This window comes from Loxodonta africana, chromosome 2, assembly GCF_030014295.1.
Source record: "Loxodonta africana isolate mLoxAfr1 chromosome 2, mLoxAfr1.hap2, whole genome shotgun sequence".
NCBI lineage: Eukaryota > Metazoa > Chordata > Mammalia > Proboscidea > Elephantidae > Loxodonta > Loxodonta africana.
The window spans coordinates 152,114,671-152,138,259 of NC_087343.1; the positions used below are offsets into that span (position 1 = coordinate 152,114,671).

The 23,589-nt window shown below is 41.2% G+C and overlaps 1 protein-coding gene across 2 annotated transcripts in view; it reads right to left on the bottom strand.

Moving 5' to 3' along the window:
• Positions 1–2: 2 nt before the first annotated feature.
• Positions 3–23,589, bottom strand: part of DNAJC18 (DnaJ heat shock protein family (Hsp40) member C18) — a 40,052-nt gene continuing 16,465 nt past the window's right edge. For both annotated transcript variants that reach the window (XM_003404532.4, XM_023549539.2), the window contains exons 3-8: positions 18,651–18,796; positions 14,572–14,757; positions 13,671–13,780; positions 12,536–12,645; positions 10,711–10,883; positions 3–5,642 (exon numbers count right to left, since the gene is read on the bottom strand). In XM_003404532.4, the coding sequence (XP_003404580.1) occupies positions 5,518–5,642; positions 10,711–10,883; positions 12,536–12,645; positions 13,671–13,780; positions 14,572–14,757; positions 18,651–18,796 (850 nt within the window). In that variant the 3' untranslated portion in view covers positions 3–5,517. The remainder of the gene's footprint in view (positions 5,643–10,710; positions 10,884–12,535; positions 12,646–13,670; positions 13,781–14,571; positions 14,758–18,650; positions 18,797–23,589) is intronic.

Here is a 23,589-nt window from a genome sequence, read left to right on the forward strand (position 1 = left end):
CTCTCCCTAGAGTCTTTCATGAGGTGTTTTTTTTTTTTTTTTTTGGCTTTAACAAAGAGCAATTTATTCTGCATGAGGTGCTTCTTGACAACCCTTGTTAGAATATTCAACTCCACCAGCTAGAACAGGCTTCCCTCCATGTATTTGGGGCAAACCTGTGGAGAGCAGTAGGCTCCAGCAGTTAGTTCCCTGGGGTGGGTGTTATTTGCAAGGAAGAACTCTGGATCCAGGGTCACACCTTACAGAGAGCATGAATGTGAGGATGGTCATTCTGGCAGGGGACTGCCACAGACTCCCACTCTGTCAATAAGCACTTTGGTCCCTGACCAACCAGGACTCAGTGAGACTCAGGATAACAAGACATCACAAATGGCTCTGTGATTCTGCCCCTGGGAGGACTGCTTTTCTGCACAGCACTGTCATCCTGATTGATATTCGTATTATCTATCGCTGTTTAACAAATCAACCCAAAACTTGGAGCTTAAAAAACAAAAAACAACCATTTATTTTGCTCATGAATCTGCAATATGGGCAGGGTTCAGTGGGGGAAAGCTTGTTTCTGCTCCACGCAGGGTCAGCTGGGATGGTTCCACTGTGAGCTAGAAGTTCTATAAGATAGCTCACTCACGTGACCGGCCAGTTGGTACTGTCACCTAGGTTCAGCTGGGGCTGAGGGCCAAGTGTCTTGGTTCCTCTCCACAAGCTGCTTGGGCTTTCTAATAGCATGGTGGCTGGGTTCAAGGGCAAAAAACCCAAGTGACAGGAAATGGAAGTTGCCAGTTGAAGACCTGGGCCTGAAAGCTGACATAGAGTCATTTCTGCTGTGCTTGGTTGGTCAAGGAGTCAGAGTTCAAATTTAAGGGGGGGGGGGGCGGACATAGATGCATCTTTCAACGGGAGTAGTGTCAAAAAGTTTGGGCAGCATTTCTAGAGCAAGTTCAGGTAAAACTTGTCCCTCTCTTCAAGACTCAGCTCAGATAAAACCCGACTGGAACTTAGTCTAGTAGCAGGGACAAACAATAATCAAATAAATATCCAAATAAATCCCAAATTCTGTCATTATTCAAATAAATAACATAGCTATGACAGGTGTTAAGGAAGAGAACGAGAGTAATTTAAAGGGAGACTTGGTCCAGTCTGGGGTACCTGGGAAGGCTTCTGTGAGGAAGTGATGTTTGAGCTGATTTTTATTCTAGGTGCAACAGAAATCCATAGATATATTTTAAGCAAGAGGGTGGCATGATTCAATTTATGCTTTGAGAAGATCCCTGGCTGCAGTATGGTGTGCAGATTGGAGGGGCCTTGTAGAGCTGTGCACACTACTTAGGAGGCTACCACAGTAGTTTTAACAATTCTTTGGTTTGAGCAGGGCTTGGCCGGGTAGCTCATCTGGTCCACTCATCAGCCAGGGTGGGGCAAACAGCTCAACTTGGGTTCTGTGTCTGGGACCGCAGTTCTGTCAGCTGGATTCCTAGGTTCTCCCCTGCATGGCATCTCCATGTGGTTAGTATAGTGGTTTCAAGGTAGTTGGACTTCTTACATGGTGGCTGGCTGGCTTATCCCAAGCATAAAACAGAAGCTGCCAGTTTTCACTACTTTCTACTGGTTAAAGTAGACCAAAGGCCAGCCCAGGTCAGAAAGGGGACTACACAAGGGCATGAGTATCAGCTGTGGTTCATTGGGGGACACCAAATTAAATCTACCACATATGGTTTCCTGGGTTTCTGACTTTTATACCAGGATGGATGATGGTGTTCTTCATGGGAACGGGAAACTTGTTCCCCACTCCCTGTCCCAAAAGCTCAGACACCTGGCTCATAGTAGGTTCTCGATATTTGTGAAATTGAATCTCATTTCAACTTTCCTTCAAATAAAAGGTACCATGACCAGTTGGACTCTAACATAGCTGTACCTTTAAACCAAGATTTTCCTAAATATGGGTCACTGGGAACAAGCCCAGCAAAGAATTGGGATGATATTTGATTTTCTGATATTAAGTATAGTTTTGATGTGTAGATTGGCTGTAATATTTACAGCTTCTGTTACCTGATTAAAAAAAATTCAGAATTGCTTATGTCACCAATGTTATCTATTATTACACACACACGCACATACACACAGAGGAGGGCAGATTGGAGTAGCGGTCAATAATTTCTCCAGTCCTAAGTGGCTCCAAGGGAGTGGATCAATGTGCACTGCTTAAGGGTGCCATGGGCAAAGGTAAAAGAACAAAGAAAAAATATAAAGCCATTCTTTTTATATAAAATTGTTTTAATTTTTTTCTCTGTTAAAATACACTCAATCCAGATGCAGTGGATCACGTAACCAGATTTTTCAGGATTCTTACTCCACCAGGAGCTGATTCCATCTGCGTCAGCCCTGGCTCTGGTCACAGAATGCACACATCTTTAATCTAAATACTGAGTGTGATGCAAATGATGTAATCAATATCTAACACATGGGCTTATAGTTACTTGGTGGTCACTGCACAAGGTATTAACAATGCAGGCTGTAAATACAAGATGTATAGTAACACGGCCCTCTTCAAAAATAAATATATTAGGACACTAAGCTTACACCTTAAATGAGCCCCAAATAAATACAAATTAAGTGCTAGCTCCTGTGAGGAGCAGTACATGCAGATACAAGGAACTTGCTTGTGTGGCCAGTTTTAACAGAAAGCTGCTGGAATACCAAATGCCTCCTCACAAAGCCAGATCTGAGTGTGAGGATGAAAATGAGAATAACACATAGCTTGCCTAGCCTACCAGCTCCCATGTTCCTGTGAGGTTTAGAGTTCAATGTAATTTCTGATAGTTTGCAACAGAAAGCAGTAGCAATGGTATTTTCTTACTGGCCATTTCTCCCAAGCTGTGAGGCCTGGAGCCGATCAAGAGGAAGCTCAGAAGTTTTCTGGTTTGAGCAGATAAGCCCCAGGGTTGCTAATCTAGGGACGTGGATTTCTTCAAGTTGCAGTGTTCTTTGTGATGAGAAGGATTTTCATCTTATCCTCCTCACTGCAGATCACATAGTGCAGAAAGAGCACCTTCATTCTAACGAATGAGAGCTTCAGTTTCTGCTTGAGCTGCAAGCCCTATTTCTTACCCCCACTCCCAGCATACACATCTCTGATCTGCAGTAATGCTCACAGAAACAGACTAGAGCTGTGTGCTAAGTTCCGACAGCAAGAATAGGCCTTACCCAAAGAACTTATGTATAACCAGGAAACCTTCCAAAGGATGTAGGCAAGAGGAAAAAGCTATTTTACCACCATGCAGACAATTCATCTAAAATGTTCTAATTTATCAATATTCTGCATAGTACCAAATAGATTAAACTATCTTTCAGCCAAAAGCAAAGACTTTCCTTGAGAAAACCAGGTGTGATTGTTTTGGTCTATTAGATGGTAAATAAAACAGTACCATCAGTGCTATAAAAAGACACTAGACTTGACATACAATGGAGTTAGTATTGCCTCTGTTTAGTATATCACAGGTAACATCTCTGTTATGGAGTTCCTAAAATGTGTGACTACAGTATTCATGAACATCCAGGGCAAGGTCTTTTAAACTGTTAAGGTAGTTGAATTATGGCCCATTTTCTAGTAGTGGTTAGGGTTGGGGAGAGGAGAGCTTTAATTTTTGGGTATATAGGAAAACAACCCTCCATAGCCTGTTTGGCGCATGGGCACATTTTATGGTGTCAATTTCCTCAGTCACTCAGAGGAGGTTAAGGAGACCCCCCCAAAAACCAGAGGATAGATTTAAGTTGGTCAGAGAGGCCAAAATCTGGCTATTTCTAGAACTGTTCCCCCTCCCTATAGCTGAGCAGCTGTCTCCTATCAGCCAACAGAACCCCACTCTGTACCTATGGACGCCCCTCCTGGCCTGTGGAATACAGGTTCAACCATGCTGAACGCTTCTATCTAAAACATGGCTGTGCAACTGAAAGGGGAAACTTTACTTTGGAAATCAGTTTTCATGAAGAATCTCTCTCCAACAGGAAAGGAGTCTTCTGTCCTGAAGAAAACATGGAATGTACACTACAGTCACCTTGCAAGTTAAAAAAAAGAACTTCCAAGTTCAGAGATTCATGATGGTCTGGGCAGTTCAATCCAGGTAGCTCATCTCCGCAGGAAGGTCAGACCACATAGCCCAGGCGACAACTTGCCTCTTCCCTTGTCACCAGTGGGAAGGACTACCTGTCTTTGAGGAACTTCTAAAGAACTTGTGTCAAGAGTCCTGTTTCCTAAAGACCAGTCAGGAAGGGATCCTGAATAAACATAGGGCTGCCATAGAAGGATACAGGGCACAGGGTGGGAGGAACTCTGCTTTACCAATCTGGCTAGAATCACCCAAGTGATGGGGAGGATTTCATACTTCTTACTTGATAATCAGCCAGCATTTAGCTATGCCACTATTAGTCAAGGCAAACCATTCATCCACTCTGGGCCACTGTTCTCATTCATAAAAGCAGGGATAACAGACTTACATCAGGGAGTCGTGAGGAGGCTTATGTAAGAAAATATACACGAATGCCCCTGCTTCATGGTAGGTACTCAATAAGTGTTGAATGAATGAAACAGCATCTTGGAGCACAAACTATAGGGCGCTAGGTTAAACAAAGTGGCTGCTGGGGCCAATGCTAGTTCCCCCATACCAAGGAGAGAGGATCTTGCCCCTCTATCTCTAAGCTTGAGCAAATAGCCTGCCTGGTTGGCAATGCCACCTCTTGGGTCTGACCACTTTACCACTGGGGTGTGGAGACTCAGCTCAAGGGTAATGCTGCGAGGGGAAACGGAAAAAAAAAAAAAAAAAAAATCAAAACATTCTCTGAGTCCTGTGATGGACTGGGGGTCCTCAGTCTTGCCCTTGGTTCCTGTTACTCAGTTGTCAGATGAACTGTTTTACAGCTCAATAGTTTTTCCTTTCCGGCCCCTCTCTAAGAGGGAGGGTTGAGGAAACAAAAGAACCTAAAATCAGGCAGTTTGCAAATGTTGGCAACTCTGAATAGAGATTGGGGAAATGAAAAACTATTGGCTACAATGAGTTTAAATTTCTCCACATTTCCCTTAGCATGCTCCAAAGCCTGAATCTTTGGGGAGATGATGATTCTAATGAAGGGAAAGGTACAATTCTTGAAATGCATTGTAAGTAACTCATATTAAGCTGTTTTGGCTAAGCCTAGGGATGCCAGGGTATTGAGACTTACCTGAAGAAAGAGAAAAGGAAGAAAATGCTTTGGGATGCTCTGAACTACCTTCATACGAGCAGGGAGTTGATCAAATTCTTTGCCATTAATTCCATTTAGATGAGCTGTCTGTTGCCCCTGGAGCTAACCCCCAGGAAGGATTCTATGATGACAAGTTTGGCTCAATGCTCCTTTAACTCTGCCCAGCAAACAGTTAGCAAATAATAAAATGTTCGTGATTTCCTAATTTTATATTATAAAATGGAATTAGGAACATAAATAGTAATAAGTAGCAAAACCCCAACCCTGTATAGGATTTTCATCCTCTCAGCCACCTCTGCGTAGGCCAATAAGTTTGGAAAGTTTTTCACAGTTTTCAAGTTTCAGTGACTCTGCTTTCTGTTTCAATCGTTCATCTCTGTATAATCCTGCCAAATTTGTCAACTCCGACTCTGAAAGATACAAGCGGTAACCAAGTCATCAAGAAAGTTGAGATCTTGTTTCATTCAGTATTTCCAGAATCAAAACTTTTTACTTTATTTAATGCTTTTTCTTTCAATTAAATTTAAGAAACATTTACTCATTTATTCAAGAAACATGCATTAGGCCACTATACTATGTCAGGTGCTGAGGATTAAAGGACACCTGTGGCCCTGGAGTCCTACAGTATCTGTGCTCTGTTATAAAAGCACCAGGCTTAGTTCTTATCAATAAAACTTTTGGCACCAGACTTAGGAAACCTGCACGTGTGCAGTAAGAGGAGATTGCTTCACAGCCTTCCTACCAATGGTATTCAGATGGCAGTTGGGAGGGAATGGAGTCCAACTGCCTATTCCTGTCATCTGAAACAAAGACAGCTGCTTCATTTTCCCCCTCTGTTGCTGGATCATAACTCACACGTGCTAACTGACACAGAACTGCCTCTGGTGGGTATGCCTTCTGCAGAGGCTAGGTTGCTGGTGGCTTCTTCATCCCCTATCCACATGGGGGTCCACAACTCAAAGGTCAAAGGCAGCTGGGCTCTTTTAAAAGTGAAATCATCTGGATCTGGTGACCTTTGTCTCCCTGACTAAATGAATTTCATTTTCTCTTCATGGTGGAGCAGGTCATTCTATTTTTAACCATAATATAATTTTTTCTGTCTTACTTGAGTCAATGGTGGCTTGGCTGCCTCTCTTTTTGATTCTTTTGTGAGGCAGAGACACCCTTAGGAAGAAATGCCTGAAAAGCACCTCCAGAGATGTGTTGTGTGCAACAGGATGGCATGCCTGGATGGGGTGTGTGGCCTCTGAAAACCTCTGACAGAGAGCAGCTATTCAGTGTTCAGAAGACCATACTTGTGAAAATGCTATTTTAATCATTTTGAAATATGCCTATTCCTTCTTAATCGGGTTGCTGACAGATTTTGTTTTTCTTGGTAGAATGAGAGGCACCTGTCTGATTAATCAGCAAACTGCCTGGGAACAGGAATTAATACTTAGCTAGAGGCACTGATTTCTGAGTAAGTTTCTATCAACACAGAACACTGTCTGGCATTTCTGCTCACAATGATTCTATTTACACCAAGTAAGCCCAAAGTGCAGATTAAGTACAGGGCTCCAGGGTGAGGGGTAGATATGCATGAAAACACTCCCTCTACAATGGGGGCTGCAGAGCCTGGGCTCTAGCCCAGCAGTTGCTTGGCAAGCAGCAGGTCTCCCAGGCTCCAGAACAATTGTGTTCTCACCCTCTGGCATGGGTGACTGCAGAGTCTGCTGGCCAGAACTTGCCTTGGCACAGTCATCCTTGCAGGTGATGCGGCTTCAAGGGGGAACATGTGCCGCACCCAAATGAAAACGCTCTGCTCCTGCATCCTGCTCAGAGGTCAGCACTAATGCCATTTCTCGGGCTCCCCTGGCATGTGGGAAGCCTGTTCAGGAGGCCTCCATGAAATCTGTCTATCCTTTGGGCCCTCTGGAGTACAGTTACATTAACATATGGAACATATATGGCTTTGCTTTTCTTTGAAATTATTTCCTTAGGTTTTTGTTTACTGAACTTTTTAAAATGCTTCATAGCCTGAAATCTCACTCCAGAAAACATCTAGGGTTACTGACTTATAATATTTTCTGGATTGAAGACCACCATATAAGGCTGCTGAAAGATAATACCCCTCTCTCAAACTACTGCACATAGTTTAATACTCTTCCCAAAATGTCACACTGCTTTACATAAAAATTCATTGAAACCAGGTCATAGGCCCCAGCTCCAGGGCAATGACCTTGCACAAAGTCAGTATTTCAAGGAACCATGTCTCACACCTCACTACCAAGGGAAAATTTCCTTCAAACTGCCAAGGAACCCTTCACCCTTCAATTAGCAAAAGGTGGCCTCAAACAATATGCTACTTTTGACAAGTTCTGTTAAAATTCAACAACTTTTAAGTAACTACAAAAAAAAAAAAGATTCCATGGGAAGGACAGGATTAAGAGAACACACCTTTTCTTCTTATCAAAAGGTTCAGATGAAGCGTCCCCTTTATTTCCCCCTGTCTCATATGCCAGTGTAACAGACGGACAGAGCACTGAGCCTTAAAGGTAAACTGACTCAGGCAAATTCCCAAAAGAAGTAATTCCCAGAGCCTCTTCCAAGAACACTCTGCACAAGAGCCCAGGTCAGAGACTTGACAGCTAAAAAGTTCCAACAGATCCCAACTATCTTGCGATTCAGCCCACGAGACAGGGCTGGCAATGAGCCCATATTCAGTCCACAGGGAAAAGCCAAGCAAGGTTTGGACTCCAACAGGCACTTACTGTGTCCCAAGAGCTAAGAGTTAACCTACACCATCTTGTATGAGCCACACAAACTCTAGGAGAAAGTTAATTTTATCTCCATTTCAAAGTGTAAGCTTCTACCCACTCTGCTACCATACTTGAGGGCATGGAAAGCTCAGCTCTACTAGGTCAGGAGGCGGCTCTGCCCAGCACTTTTGTCCATTCTAGCCCAGTGACAAGGGCACTTCCCCTGGCCTCAGGATTACTAACCAGAGGCAGCTGTGAAGGAGTAAACAGGACAATCAGTGTTCACAGTAGGGATTACTTATAAAAGTTCACCCAGGTTAAGCATTCTAAGGAAAATCAGAGGGAAAAAAAAATGAACTAAAGATTAAAAGAAGACAATGGCTAGCTTTGCTAAAAGCAGTTTCCATTCGGTACTTTGCCAAGAGTGAATTCTGTTCTCAAGTGGGTTTATTTTTACAACCTCCAAGTGCTAAATTTAACTTTGTTGGCTGCACTTGCCGCTGGATCCGGAGGACAGATGCTGCTCATTCTCAAATGGCACTTGTGTTGTGTGGAGGCTCCGGACAGCCGCCATATTTAAACGCCAGGAATAGACTTTTAAAGGATGTGTGCTGATAACACCTCATTTGGAACTCGTGAGGATATGCACCGTGCTTACCCACTGGAATTTTATTTGTACTTGGAGAGTGCCAAAGTCCTAAAACTAGGCTTCAGGGGGATGGGGACAATAGCCCAGAATCCACCTTAGATGCAATTCCTACTGTGAGCTTTCTGCACAGTTCCAGCATCTTGTTGCCACAAAGGAAGAAGTGAGGTATTGGTAGCATGTGTGTGTATATGTGGGTATCTTCATCCAGTTCTTGCAGAAAGCAATGAATCCAAAACCTTCCCCGGGCCCAAAATAACAGGGACTTTTAGGACACATCATTTGGAGCCATGTCTACACTACCTTTTTTTTCACTTGTAAAATATATACACACAACATTCATCAATTCATCTTTTTTCAGGTTCCACCCATTACCATCGCATCGATTCTGACTCATAGCGACCCTAGAAGACAGTGTAGAACTGCCTAATAGGGTTTCCAAGGGGTGGCTGGTGGATTTGAACTGCTGACCTTTTGGTTAGCAGCCAAGCTCTTAACCACTGTCCCACCAGGGCTCCTCAGGTTCTATACTACTTTGTAATCCAAGGCCTTTATATTGCTCCAAAATTCTTTTCTGATTTTTAAAATCCACAAAGCCTGGTCTAACAATGGGGTACGGTATTTCCTGATCTCTCAGGTCCTTTGCTCAATAAAAACAGCAACTTCCTCCTTCTGTTTCACTCTACCTTATACCCTGGAGTCACTGCCCACCAATCTCCTAATGCACTTTGAGAGTTCAGCTGGGCTTTGCCCTACAGAAATAGAGGCAAAGACATGGTCCCTGAAGGTTAGGGTTAGGATTAAAAAGCCTCAGCATTTTCATTGTTCTCCAGTCTTAAAATTTCTCTCTTCAAAAGACATTTGTTGAGCACCTGTTCTTAAGTCAGGGCCTAGGATGCAAAATTAGTAACCAGGGTGCTTGTCCTCAGAGAGCCCACAGTCCAGCAGGGGACTGACATGTACCTAAGGAACCTAACACTGTGTGATGAGTACTATGTTAGCAGGATGAACAGAGTGCTTTAAGAACAGAGCGAAAGGAAAGATTAACTTGGGGGCGGGGTTGGGAGTGCGATGGGTCAGCAAGGGCTTAGCAGCACTGTGACTGAGGAGCTAAATTTATCGGACACTGTTACATGTTTAATAATATCTAGTAATGTTTTTAAAAATGAATCAGAGTTTGCTCTTTAAAAATTAACCAAACCCGGGTTTAGAAGATAGTTACTAATGAATGGTGTGTGTGGGGAGGAGTGGGGTAGTGTGGCGTGGGAGGGGAAGATTCAAGAGGGATAAAAAGTGAGCTTGCTGACTGAAAGACAGGGCTACCCTTGCTACCAGCATTCCTCATAACACTCACTGGACTGGTAAGCCAAGTTGCTGACACTGTTACCCCCACTGTCTCCAGAGGAGAAAAGAGATGGAATGGCTGTTCACACTTACCCCTACTGAAGAAGAAGACCCAGGGTGCCCCTTTTTGTTCTGTGTTGCCACAGCTGATGAGAGGTAGGGAATGGTACCTGACTCAAGTCCCCCAACCTACAAACCTTTGACCTGGCTTAAAAAGTTAGGCTGGATCAATCAGATGTCTCTCTATGGAATATGGAATTAGGAAACTATGGACCAAACCAGTTAGCAATAAGTACTGAAAGAAGGAGCTTGTAATGTAGGAAAAAAAACCAATGACTGATGAGGTTGGGGAAGTTGAAAGAGTGACTAAGAGGACAGCAACCACGACAAACCATGGCAAAACAAGGTTATGAAGGCGGAAAGCCTGAGAAGCAAAGGAAGGCAGTTGGCAGAGAAAGATGAGTGGGGCAGATGGGCAGAGAGAGGCACAGGACCCAGAGAGTGACAGAGACACAAACGCGCGGGCTCCTAGCACTGCCTAAGTTCCTAAGATTTCCAAGTCCTGGCCACATTCATCCTGTCAATAAACTTTTAATTTTTTGTAGTATCCTGAATGAAACTCTGTTCTCTGTCTCTGTTCACACAAACATGTATGACCCAAACAAGGAGAGCAGAGGGATCAGGAAGCTGGGGATATACCTCAGGCTGGGAATCATGGCTACTTGCTAAGACCCTTTTAGAGCATCTTACTTTGTTGTTTCTCCTTCCAACAACTGGTCTGGATGTAATCGATGTAATCCTTCTCTATCGTCTTCTCCAGGTCATGCAGAGACGCTCCTCTGTAGGCCTTGTCAAAGTGTTTATCCACAAAGTAAGGCACCTGCAGGTTCTGGGTTTCCCTAGAAATGGTGTAGCCCAAGGTCCTGAGACAAGGACAGAGGCTCAGGTGAGTTTGTTATATTTGGCACTATCACTCTTAGCGCTGGCCTCACAGATACCACAATCACCTCTCTTCATAGGGCAGACGCTGGTATCATTTGCTAATATACCCCACATTTACTATTTCCCTAGCAAAACACTAAGTAGAATCATTACCGATACTATGTGAGCATGTCCACATTGTGAATTCAGCCTTGGCATGTATAGTTTATTCTCTTAAATGATTCGCCTCTTATATACTCCTTTGTATGGTAAAAGAACATCAAATGCTTAAAAAAAAATTTGTATATTGTGTGTACAACCCACCAAAGTACCTGGCACAGAACAGGCTATTGGTAAATGTTGGCTGAATGAACTGATTAACATTAAATTATTTAAAAACAACCAGATGGCTTGCACCAACATGATAAAAAGTACTTCAAACATAGCTGTCAAGTGAGAACTACAAAAAACTCAGACAAAAGATTTCAATGATATATTCTAACTCTCTGAGAGCCCAAGACATCTGATGGTATCTGGTGCTCAGAATAATTCAGAAGTCTGGGTTAAATAAATTCTAACCATATGGAGATATAGAAGGAATCTCAAATTCAGGTTAAAACAATGCGACAGGTTTGTAAAATCCAAGCGGATTTTGTTCAAACTGGACAAGTTCCACCTTAAAGGAGCTATGCATTTGGTCCTTTCTCAAGTCTTCTCCTTTGATCTCTCTGCTTAGGGACCTTGTCAAATGTCTAAGAGCTCAGACTGTGATTGCTCCTGCCTCACTCCGGGAAGGTGTGAGCACATGGACCTGCTTGCCTCCCCTAGCCTGACAAAAAGAAGGTAGCAGTACCATATGGAGAAACATGGGAAGTTGGGAAACAGGGAATCAAGCCAGTCTGACCTACTGGTAATATTTCTGAGTCTCAGCTTTCCTCTGACACTCTTCCTAAAAAAGGGAAGAGACTGACCTAGAGTGATAATCTTCAGTCTACAGTGATCACTAACAAAGACTCTTTCCTGTTATGTATCATCCCATGGACTCCACATTTTATAAGGTTTTTGTCCATTAAACTACAATAATGAGCAGTAACTCATTATTAGTCAGAAAAAAAAAAAAATGAATCCAGTGATTTTCAAATTTAGAGTGCACCAGAATTATCTGGAGGGCTTGTTAAAACTCAGATTACTTGTACTCACCCCCAGAATTTCTGATTTAATACGTGTGAAACGGGTTCCAAGAGTCTGCATTCCCAACGAGTTGCCAGTTGATACTGATAATGCTGGCCCGGGGACCAAACTTTAAGAACTGAGTCAACTGAAATAATTAATTGAAGATATAAAAACTTTCCTATCAGAGCTTATAACTGATGCAAAAACCAGCATTAAAATGAATTTCTATACAGCTGTTGCTGTTCTGCAGCTGACCACATGATGTCACTGTAGAACAAAACAATTCATCTGAGGAGCACATGAAGCTGACTACATATTTTTGAACCTCTGCACTATTACTATCCAGATGTTCCTTTAAACATAAAATCAGTGTTTTCTACAGTGCAAGGCGAAATGAAACATTAGTAATGTATCGGTAAAACCTTCAAGTCTTTCACCCTCCAGACTGTCGTTAAGAAAGATTTATAAATATTTGACTTACGATTTGTAAAACAGACTATATGGGGGATTAGCAGCCAGCAGCTGAGTAATGACAGATATAATCACAATCACAAGGACTGGAAGTAACTGGATAAATGCAGAATATGTAGTCTGAAAAAGAAAAGTATTTGGTGTAAATGTTATTCTTCAATATAGAGCATATTGGAAAACAGGATGGTTTCCCAAGGAAAATACAAATTACCAATGAACTGCTCAGAAGGGTCCACAAAGCCCAGTGCTCTTCTGGGAAGACTGTACTTTCTGTTGAGATGTATCAAACAACCCTTGTTCCCTCTAATGAGAAAGATGAAGGCAGTCCAACCACCACCTGGATGGATATCCAGTAATCATCCTGAAGTTCCCTTTTCAAAGACCAATGAAGCAGACACCTCTGGTGAGTCTGCCCAGACTACGACCCTCACAGGGGTGGGCTTCTGGGAGCCATGTTAGTGTTGTACAACTGTTTCCTTGGCCACAGCTGACAGGACTGGGGAACAGTTAACTCTAGCACTGATAATCACAATCTCCCTACTAGGAATTTGGGATTGAGATTCATTAGCCTTCACTGCTAGGCAGTCATTTGAAGAAAAAACAAATACTCTCAGGCACTGTGGACTGACCATTGCAAGGAGAAGTAGACCAAGTCAGGCTGCTTAGAGAGAGCACAGAAGATATACAGAGATGCAGGAAAACTGGAGACGCTATCCGGCCCCAAGGAGTCATGGAGAGCACAGCTGCCTGGGTGTCTTACAGTTCCCATCTGCCATGAGGCCCAGCTAAGCTTCCTGCCCTTGAGCTTCATGAGGTTCCTTTGATCCCTAACCTTAAATCCCCCTTTAGTTCTGAATATTCTGAAGGGGCTTATTTCCTGCAGTCAAGATCAAGACAGCTCCAGAGGGGAACTAAGATCCTGGAAGAGTTACCAAACAGTAAGGTAGGGGTAAAGGAGGACATCATACTGGCCTATTTGGGCCACTTACCCAATTCTTCATACCGTTGCCTCTACTTCTCTACTTTCCTAATATGTATTTTAGCAATATATCTCAGGTTTCACTTCTAAAACTTGATTATACATCATAAAGGTTAGCTCAGTACAACCGTTTATGGGCAGCGACTCTCCTCTCTTCCCGAGGTACCTGAGGTTTATCTTCTTCCTCTTCCTTTCGCGTCCGCATCCTCTCATGTCTGTGACGCCGGCGATAGTAGTGGGTATCCTCTGTCACATTTGAGAACATGTGAATATTTCCTGGTTAAAAGTAAGAAAAACAAATACTTACCGTGGATTATGAAAAAAACGCCTTTGCCTTTTTCAAGGTCTTTGCTCCCAACTAGGTTCTTTGAGGGTATTGACCCATTTTACTTACTAGAAAAAACCGAGACAATAGGTAAACCAAGTGAAGCAGCTGGAAACAGAATGGACTTATCTCTCTGCCTTTATTTAAATAGTCTTTTGTAACTACTGAGTGAGGAAACCCTGAGAGGCTAGTGAAGGGAGAGCATTTGGGCCGTGGATCTTGTCTGACATGTTCATGTCTACTTCTTTGCCCAATATCAGACTGTGTCACTGGGATCTTTAACAGCAACTCACAAAATTCCATTTACTTCCTAGGCATTTAATTATCCCAACTTCCAACTCTCTGGGGGTACTTTTATCTTTATACAGCTGCTATTGTACATCAATAAGAAGAATAGACATGTTACTGCTTATTTATAAAGCACTTAAAAATATCTAAACCTTACAGACGCCTTGTGAGGTAGCTATTTTATCAGCCCCATATTGCAAGTGGGAAAACTGAGGGTCAGAGGGACTAAGTGATTTAGTCAAAATCATGCACAAGTGGAGAAGGGTCTCAAACCCCAGATTCTCTGATTCCAAATCCTTGCTGCTTCTACCATACCACTGACCCTTTGTTCAGATCCTCAGATATGAGCTTGCTGAGAGCCACAAGTATGAATGCATATATGTGTGTGTGTATGCACGCATGTGTATGTATTTATTTTTTTAATTTACTTTAACAATAATTTGGGGACACTAACCTGTAGGAAAATGTCCTCCAAAGAAGACGTTGAATAGTTCTTCTGGAGTGATGTCGGCTTCAAAGTCCCTGTAATAATTATAAGGTCTGGCTTGAGGGGCAGTGAAAGTCACCTGTTCATCTCCATATTCATCATAGCGGAGTCTCTTCTCAGAATTACTCAGGACTGCAAAGGCATTTCCTATCGCTGCAACCAGAAACAAAAAAACACATGAGCATACAATCATTCTTGTAGCCAAGGGTGATCACAGTAGCAGAGATGAGGAACCCAGAGTTAACTGCTACAGGACAACTTCACAGGGGTGCAAGGAGAGGTGCTTGGGCCTGGAAAGTTCATCAAAGTACTTGCCCTTGAAATCTTCTATGATGGAGTTTGATAAGCCAGAAACAACACTGGAATCAATCAAATTAAGAACTACTGCTGACAGAGTGGGAGAAAAATGTAGTACAAAATTCAAATTCATAAAAAGACCAGATTTACTGGTCTCATAGAGATTGGTGGGACCCGAGACTATGGCCCTTTGACACCCTTCAAACCTGGAACGAATCCACTCCCGGAGATCACCTTTCAGCCAAACAAGAGACAGGCCTATAAAATGAACAATAACACCCATGAGGAATATGCTCCTCAGAATAGTCAACCATATGGGACCAAGAGGGTAGCATCTGCCCAAAAACAAAGCTCAGAAGGCTGGAAGAGGCAGGAGAGATGGGTGAACGGAAACGGGAAACCTAGGGAGGAAGGGGGCAGAGTGCTATCACATTGAGGGGATTGCAACTAATGTCACGAAACAAAATGTGTATAAATTGTTGAATGGGAAACCAATTTGCTATGCAAACTTTCACCCAAACCACAATAGAAAGTTAAAAAAAAAAAAACTACCTTTGAAGTCAGAGTTCACTCCTAATCAACAGTCATCATCCCCGGTGTTCCAGAAGTTAGGACCCCCCACATTCCAGGTTGCTAATCACTATAAATACCAGACATGCTGGGGAAATGCTGCCAAATGGTCAGCACTCTTCATCAAAAATGTATTCTTCAGGGCACCTAAAATAATACCACCTTACACCAGAATCTCCAGAGCGCATATCTGTGATTAGCTTGGCATGGCCACAGTGCTTGCTTACTAAGGGCAGTGAGAAAATGCCTCTAGTGAATGGAGGAGCCCTGTGTCTTCTTAATATACGCTACCTCCCCTTATGTGAATATTTATACTTTCATTCACTTCTCCTGCAAAAGGCATAATTATTTCTTTTCATTCTTTTCTGAAATTGCCCACTGTGGTCTGTCTTGACCAATTACATCCAAAAAACAGGTGTAAGAAACAATCACTGAAATTATTTCCTACAGTGCCTTTTGGCTAACAGGAGAATGTAAAGAAAAAAATACAATTAAATAGAGATCCTCAGTAAGTGTAATAAAGTGATGTTTAGCTTAGAGTAGGGGATTTTTTTTTTTTAAAGCAAAACTACCATTTCCATCATCCTGCAGTGTGCAATAATGTCAGACCACAAAAGACACTAACCACCTATTTTTATTACAAATGGGTAATTGTGATAAATATTTTTTCTTCCAATTTAAAAGTTCTTGTAGCTCTGACAACACTATTTAGTAGTGAATTTCACATAAAAACATCTCACCTGGATCAACACTGACAGACATATAATGCACTAAACTTTTTCTAGAAAGTGTTCACAGAACATCAATAAAAAGGTCAAGAATGAAGATCAGAATAAAACTGTGTTTCCCAATATTAAAAACAATTTTCTTTTTTTTTGGTTTCACCTGAGAGTAATAATTATGGTTTGGAAACAGTTCACACGTAAGCAATGGTATCCTAACTTATAGGAAGAAACAATCCCCTGAATAAAATGATGAGTGAAAAATTAGCAGAAAAAAACTTGCAAATCCTCCTGCTTGGCTAACAGCAAAGTCCTCGTCATAATCTTATTTCAGTAAATCCTCAATGAAGGATCAAAGACTGAAGAGATACCATACACTTACCATCACCTCTTCTCCCTATGTATAAAATATACAAACTTCATCCAATTTCATTTAAACATACAATCAATAGAAACCTTGAAAAAAATATTTTAAGACATTCTTACCCTACACCTCTAATTCAGTCAACGCTATCAGAAAGAGCTTTTTTTTAAAAAGAGTATTTCTTTATGATTCTTCTAGTTAGCGAATTGTGTTAAATGTTTACAGGAATGAAAAAGCTAAGCAGAAAAATCTAAACGGTTGCTTAAACGCTCAAGCTCTTGAAATCTGGCAGATTTTCCAAAGAAATGTCATTAGTCTGTGAGATACCTTACATGCTTACATGAAGGTGTAAAGAGAATGTGAGCTGTTTCCTTGTAGACAGTGTGGGGAGAATTAGGTTCTAAGCGGCATATTCACAAAAGTAGATTGTCCCCTGAGGTAAATGTTGACTTTTTAATTTTTTATTTCTCAGGTCTATTGTTTTTTACTTTTTTCTTTTTATTTCGAAAAATTTCAAACCTATAGAAAAGTTGAAAAAAAAAAAGTACAATAAACACCTATATACCTTTCACTTTGATTCACCACTTGTTAGCATATTTGCTACATTCCTTCCCTCCCACAAATGAGTGCATATATTCACACATATATATCCCCATAACCCACTGCCATCAAGTTGATTCTGACTCACAGCGACCCTACAGGACAGAGCAGAACTGCCCCATAGGGTTTCCAACGCTGTAATCCTTAGGGAAACAGACTGCTACATCTTTCTCCCATGGAGCGGCTGGTGGGTCAGAATTTCCAACCTTTCAGTTAGCAGCTGAGCACTTAACCACTGTGCCACCAGAGCTCCTTACACATATGTATAATACGTATAAATTTGTTTTGCTGAACCATTTAAAAGTAGGCTGCATATATTATGACATTCACCCCGAAATACTTCAGCATACATCTCTGAAGAAGAAAGACACTCTCCTTACATGACCACAATATCATTATCACACCTAAGAAAATTAACATCAATTAAATATTATCAATGGGCCCATTTAAGATTCATGTATTGCATTTGGTTTTCTCTCTTTAGTTTCTTTTATCTACAACAGTCTCCCACCTTTTCTGTTTTTCATTATATTGCATTTTTTAAGAGTAAGCCAGTATTCTTGTGGAGTGACCTGTATTCTGACTGTTTCCTCATTATTAGATTCAGCTGAAATATTTTGGCAAGAATACCACACAGGTACTGTTTGTATCACATCAAAAGACACGTAACATTAGGTTGTTCCACTATTGGTAATGCTAGGCTGGACCACTCGGCCAAAGTGGTGACAACCAGATATCTTCACTGTAAAGGAATTTTTTCCCCTTTGTAATCAGTAAGTGAAGCGTTATCCATAATTCTGTGGAGTGAGACTTTGAGATGATATGAATACCTTATTTACCAACAACCTATCACCCAATGGTTTTAGCATCCACTGGTGATCCTTGCCTGAAATCAATGACTTCACTGAGGGTGAAGCTCTTAAGTGAGATTTTTACTATATGTTGGGTCCAAAATATTTTTTTGAGACTGTACTTATGAAGTTATCATGAAAATCAGTGGAAAAAAGATTTGATCTACAACTGTATTTATGGTAGTTTCTATGCACAGCTTTTTAAAATGAGTATGTTAATAAGAGGGGTTTCATGAACAAAGAGTCCCATGGTCAAAAAAGTATGGGAATGCTGCTTAGGACCTACTTACAAGCTGCCACCAGCCTAAGTTCCACAAGAGGGATCATGTCTGTTTTATTGACCCTGGCACCTAGTACACAGAAGGTCTTCAATAAATATTTGCTGAATCAGTGACTGAATGGCTGTAATAGGTATTACAGAAAAACCAAATACTTTGCCAAAAGTGATTAAAATTAAGGTAAGTGAATGAAGACATGAGGGAGCTATGCTGATAATCATTATTTTTGAGATGTATGGAGGAATAAAACCTGCTTATGGCCTTATAATAAATTACAAGTGAGGCTGAAAACAAGTTGCTGGGACCAACCATCCATCACAAAGCCTACAGAAAGGCAGAATCAAGCATTTGTTCAGGATCAAACCTTTGAAAGCATCTGTTGCTCCAGGAGCACAGTTCTTGTCAGGATGAAATTTCAGGGCGAGTTTTCGATAAGCTTTCTTAAGCTCTTCATCACTGGCATTTCGTGAAACTCCCAGAATTTCATAGTAATTTCTGCATTTCTTGATCCTAAAAAACACATCAGAAACATAATATGTCTATGAAGGCCCCTTTTGTACAACCAACTACGAAACAGCACACTGATCTTCCCTCCAAACTCTGAGCCCCAAAACAAAGTTACAAGAAAATTGGTGAGCACATCAACGAAACATCACATTCGTTAACAATGCCCTCCTCCACCAAGAGCTTAATGCCTTTCAAAGTGCTTCCACATCTACTATTTTATCCTTTCGATATTCCTGCAAGTGGGTAGAACAAGTATGCTAATCCTTATGTCAAGGTGCAGGCTAAAGTCACAACAGATGAATCACAGGACAGCAAAACCAGAAAAAAAACCTAACTGCCCTGTATATGCCTCTCTTTCTTTTTCCTTATGGGTGTCCCTTTAAACTTTGTTTTCAAAAAGTTCATATATGCACAAGATAGAAGAAAAAACTCAACAGTACACAATTGTATACGGTAGGAAATCTCCTTTGTCCCCCATTCCCTGTATTCCAGTCTCCCACCCTAGGTACAAACACTGCTAAAAGTTTCTTGTGAATCCCATGTACAGAAAGAACATACATATATAAAGACCTCTTTCATATCTAAATAGAAGCATATTATAGATATATTTTGCCTTTTTTAGGTAACAATTTGCTTTGGAGATTGATCCATAACATATAAAGATGGGGGAAGAAGTATAGAATAATGATTTAGACTATAGTGGCAGTTATAAAATTTTTTTATCTCAGAAATCCTTTACACTCTTAACAATTATTGAGGACCCTCAGAGAGCTTTTGTTTATCAATATTTATCACATTAGATGGCACTGATATAAGAATAGGCATATAGACCAATTGAATGAAATTGAGAATCCAGAAATAAACCCATATGCCTATGGTCAATTGATTTTTGACGAGGATGCCATGACTGTTTAATGGGGAAAAATAGTCTTTTCAATAAATGGTGCTGGGACAACTGGATATCCACATGCAAAAGAATGAAGTTGGACTCATACCTCATACAATACATAAAAATTAACTCAAAGTAGATCAATGACCTAAATATAACAACTCAAACTATAAAACTCTTAGAAGGAAACATCAAGGTAATGCTTTGGGACCTGGTTTTTGACAATGGCTTCTTAGATATGACACCAGAAGCGCAAGCAACAAAAGACAAAATAGATAAAATTGACTTCATCAAAATTAAGAACTTCCGTGTGTCAGAAGACTAAGAAAGTGAACAGACAACCTACAGAATGGGAGGAAATATTTGGTAATTATATATCTGGTAAGAGTTTAATATCCAGAATATATAAAGAACATATATGTGGTACACTGAATTACTTAATGTGGCCCTTCTAGCCATAATGTTTGTGATGCTCACATAATGATTGGGTGGGACTATGCAAATATGGTGCTTGTGGCCCACCATGGGGGTTAGACTGCTTGCTAATAATACAAATAAGGTATGGAACCCTTGCAGGGGTGGTATCATGCAAAGAGTGTGTACGGAACCCTCACAAGGGGATTGGTCAGTTTTGCCATTCCACTAGTCTTAAAATGAGCCATCCCAGAAGCAGGAAGGTGGGACCTCACCACCATCAAGAAAGAAGAGCCAGGAGCAGAGCATATCCTTTGGACTTGGGGTCCGTATGCTGAGAACCTCCTAGATTCAGGGGACAGAGAGACAGCTGTAACCCTGGAGAAGGTGTGAGATGGCAACAAGTGGCGGCAGGAAAATAGCAGCAACGGAACCAAGAAACAGGCATAAAACAGCGCAGTAGGCTTCCCAGTTCAGGGAGCAAGGCAGCTACAGTAAGTATGCAACCCACGGAGAGAGAGAGCTCAGAGCGTCTAGGCAGGAGGCTTCCTGGTGGAGTGGGGTGCCTCTGGGCACTTACCGGTGGAGCTAAAGAGCTTTGTAACACTTGCCTGAGCAGGGCAGCGGCCAAGGGGCTGAGAGGCCAAAAGGCCGCAGGCCAGAGAGAGGCCTGCCTGTGGACAAAGCTGAGAAGAAGCTGTCCTGATGGAATAACTGTATTCTGAATTGTAATCTGTTACTTCCCTAATAAGCTCCATAACTACGACTATGGTCTGTGAGTTCTGTGCGGCCACTATAACAAGTTATTGAACTCAGCAGAGAAGTATAGAGTGCTGTGGGAGGGACAGTTGGTGTCAGAATTGGTAAAAAGTTTGGACAGAAGAGGTGTGTCTGACCTCCACCTCATAGGAATCAACCTTGGGCGATGTAATCTTGATTCTCTCTCCTTCCCCTTGTGAAGTTAGAGGCGGTCTGGTAACACTGCTATGCCATTTTTACAATATACAACTCAACAACAAAAAGACAAACAACCCAATTAAAAAATGGGCACAGGACTAAATATACAGTTCTCCAAAGAAGATATACAAATGGCCAACAAACACATGAAAAGATGCTCAATGTCATTAGTCACTAAGGAAACGCAAATCAAAACCACAATGAGATATCACTTCACTCCCACTAGGATGGCTGTTATCAGAAAAACGAAAACTAACGTGCTGGAGAGGATGTGGAGAAACTGGAACCCTCATCCAAGGGTGAATAATATTCCACTGAATGGATAAACCTCATTTTGTTTATCCATTCATCAGTTGATGGGCATTTGGGTTGTTTCTACTTTTTGGCTTTTATGAATAATGCCACTATGAATATTTATATACAAGTTTTTGTGTGGACACATGTTTTCATATTTCTTGAATATAGACCTAGGAATGGATTGTGTGGTCAAGTTATAGTTAACCTTTTAATGAGCTGCCAAACTGTTTTCAAAAGTAGCTGCACCATTTTACATTCCTACCAGCCACGTATGAGGATTCCAATTTCTACACATCCTCTCCAGCACCTGTTATTGTCCATCTTTTTTATTATAGCCATTCTAAGAGCATGAAGTAGTATCTCATTGTGGTTTTGATTTTAATTTCCCTAATAACTGATGATTTTGAGCAAGTTACATGTGCTTATTGGCAATTTGTATATTTTCTTGGGAGAAATGCCTATTCAAACCCTTTGGGCATTTTTCATTTTGGTTATTTGTCTTTTTATTGTTGAGCTGCATATGTTCTTTATATTCTGGATATTAAACCCTTATCAGATACATAATTTGAAAATATTTTCTTGCATTCTGTAGGTTGTCTTTTCAATTACTTGATGATATCCTATCAAGTCCCAAAGTTTTTAATTTTGATGAAGTGTAATTTACAGGTAGTCCCTGACTTACGATGTATTTGAGTTACGATGAACTGCACTTATGACCATCTGTTTTTTTTTAATACCTTATCATTAGTAATATGTACTTCATACAATGTTACAGCGTGTAACTTACTGATGTCATCATTCTCAGATGTTCACTCGCAGGTATTCAATTTTATGATTTACTGTTCAAAACGCTGCCATACAGCAGGCTATGGGCTATGATGAAGTCAGTGTAGGAAGTCATAACAGATAGAAAATTGGGCAATGTTCAACTCTAACGACATGAAATAATTGAACTGCACATGTGCCTGACAGCCATTAGAACCCTGGCTTCATGGTAGACCAGGCCTACAGTGTGATCTTATTCAGAGTTCGTACCATCAGAAGCATCAATTGTTCATTTGAAGCTGAGTTGTTCAAGTTCCTCACACTGTAACACATACAATGCTTATATTCCCAATAATACACCCAGCAAAAGAAGTCATGCCACTGTATATTCTAATCCAAAAAAGAAGGTGAGGAAAGCCTTAGACATGGATATAAAGGTTAAGATAATGGAAGAAAGTTGGCAAAACAGCACATGAGGAAGGACTGTCTCATTTGAATGTTTTGACAATCATTAAGGATAAGAATAGGATTTTGGAGGCAGTTAAAGGAGCAACTGGCATAAATGTTGACAATTTTAAAAAAGAGGCAAGGGCCAATCCATAAGATGGAGAAGCTGTTAATGATTTGGACAGAAGATCAAATTCAGAAAGAGGATTCCTATGAGTTTGCTAACAATTCAAACAAAAGCACACAGCCTTTTCGAAAACCTGAAAGAACAGCAAAGAGAAGATTACCGCAAGTATTTAATGCTACTGTCTTAATCATCTAGTGCTGCTGTAACAGAAGTACCACAAGTGGATGGGTTCAACAAAGAGAAGTTTACTCTCGCACAGTCTAGCAAGCTAAAAGTCCAAATTCTGGGCACCAGCTCCAGGGGAAGCCCTTCTTTCTCTGTGGCTCCAGAGGAAGGTCCCTGTCATCAGTTCTCCCTTAGTCTGGGAGCATCTCAGTGAAGAAACCTCAGGTCCAAAGGACGTGCTCTGCTCCTGGCACTGTTTTCTTGGTGGTATGAGGTCCCCGTATCTCCTGCTCTCTTCTCTCTTTTATGTCTCAAAAGAGACTGGCTTAAGACACTACCTAATCTTGTAGACCTCATCAATATAACTGCTACTAATCTACCTTATTACACCACAGTGATAGGATTTACAACATATAGGGAAAGCACATCAGAAGGCAAAATGGTAGACAATCATACAATCATACAAGGGAAGCATGTCCTAGCCAAGCTGAAAGATATTTGGGGGATACAATTCAATCCATGATATCCCACCCTTTGGCCCCCCCAAAGTTCATGTCCTTGCCATATGTAAAACATATTAACCCCATCGTATTATAGCAAAAGTCTTAAATCAACTCCAAGTCCAAATCCCAAAATTCTTCCTCATGTGTGAAATCCAGAATACATGTTACCTGCTTCCAAAGGTACAATGGCAGAACAGGCACAAGCTAGACATTTCCATTACAAATAGGAGAA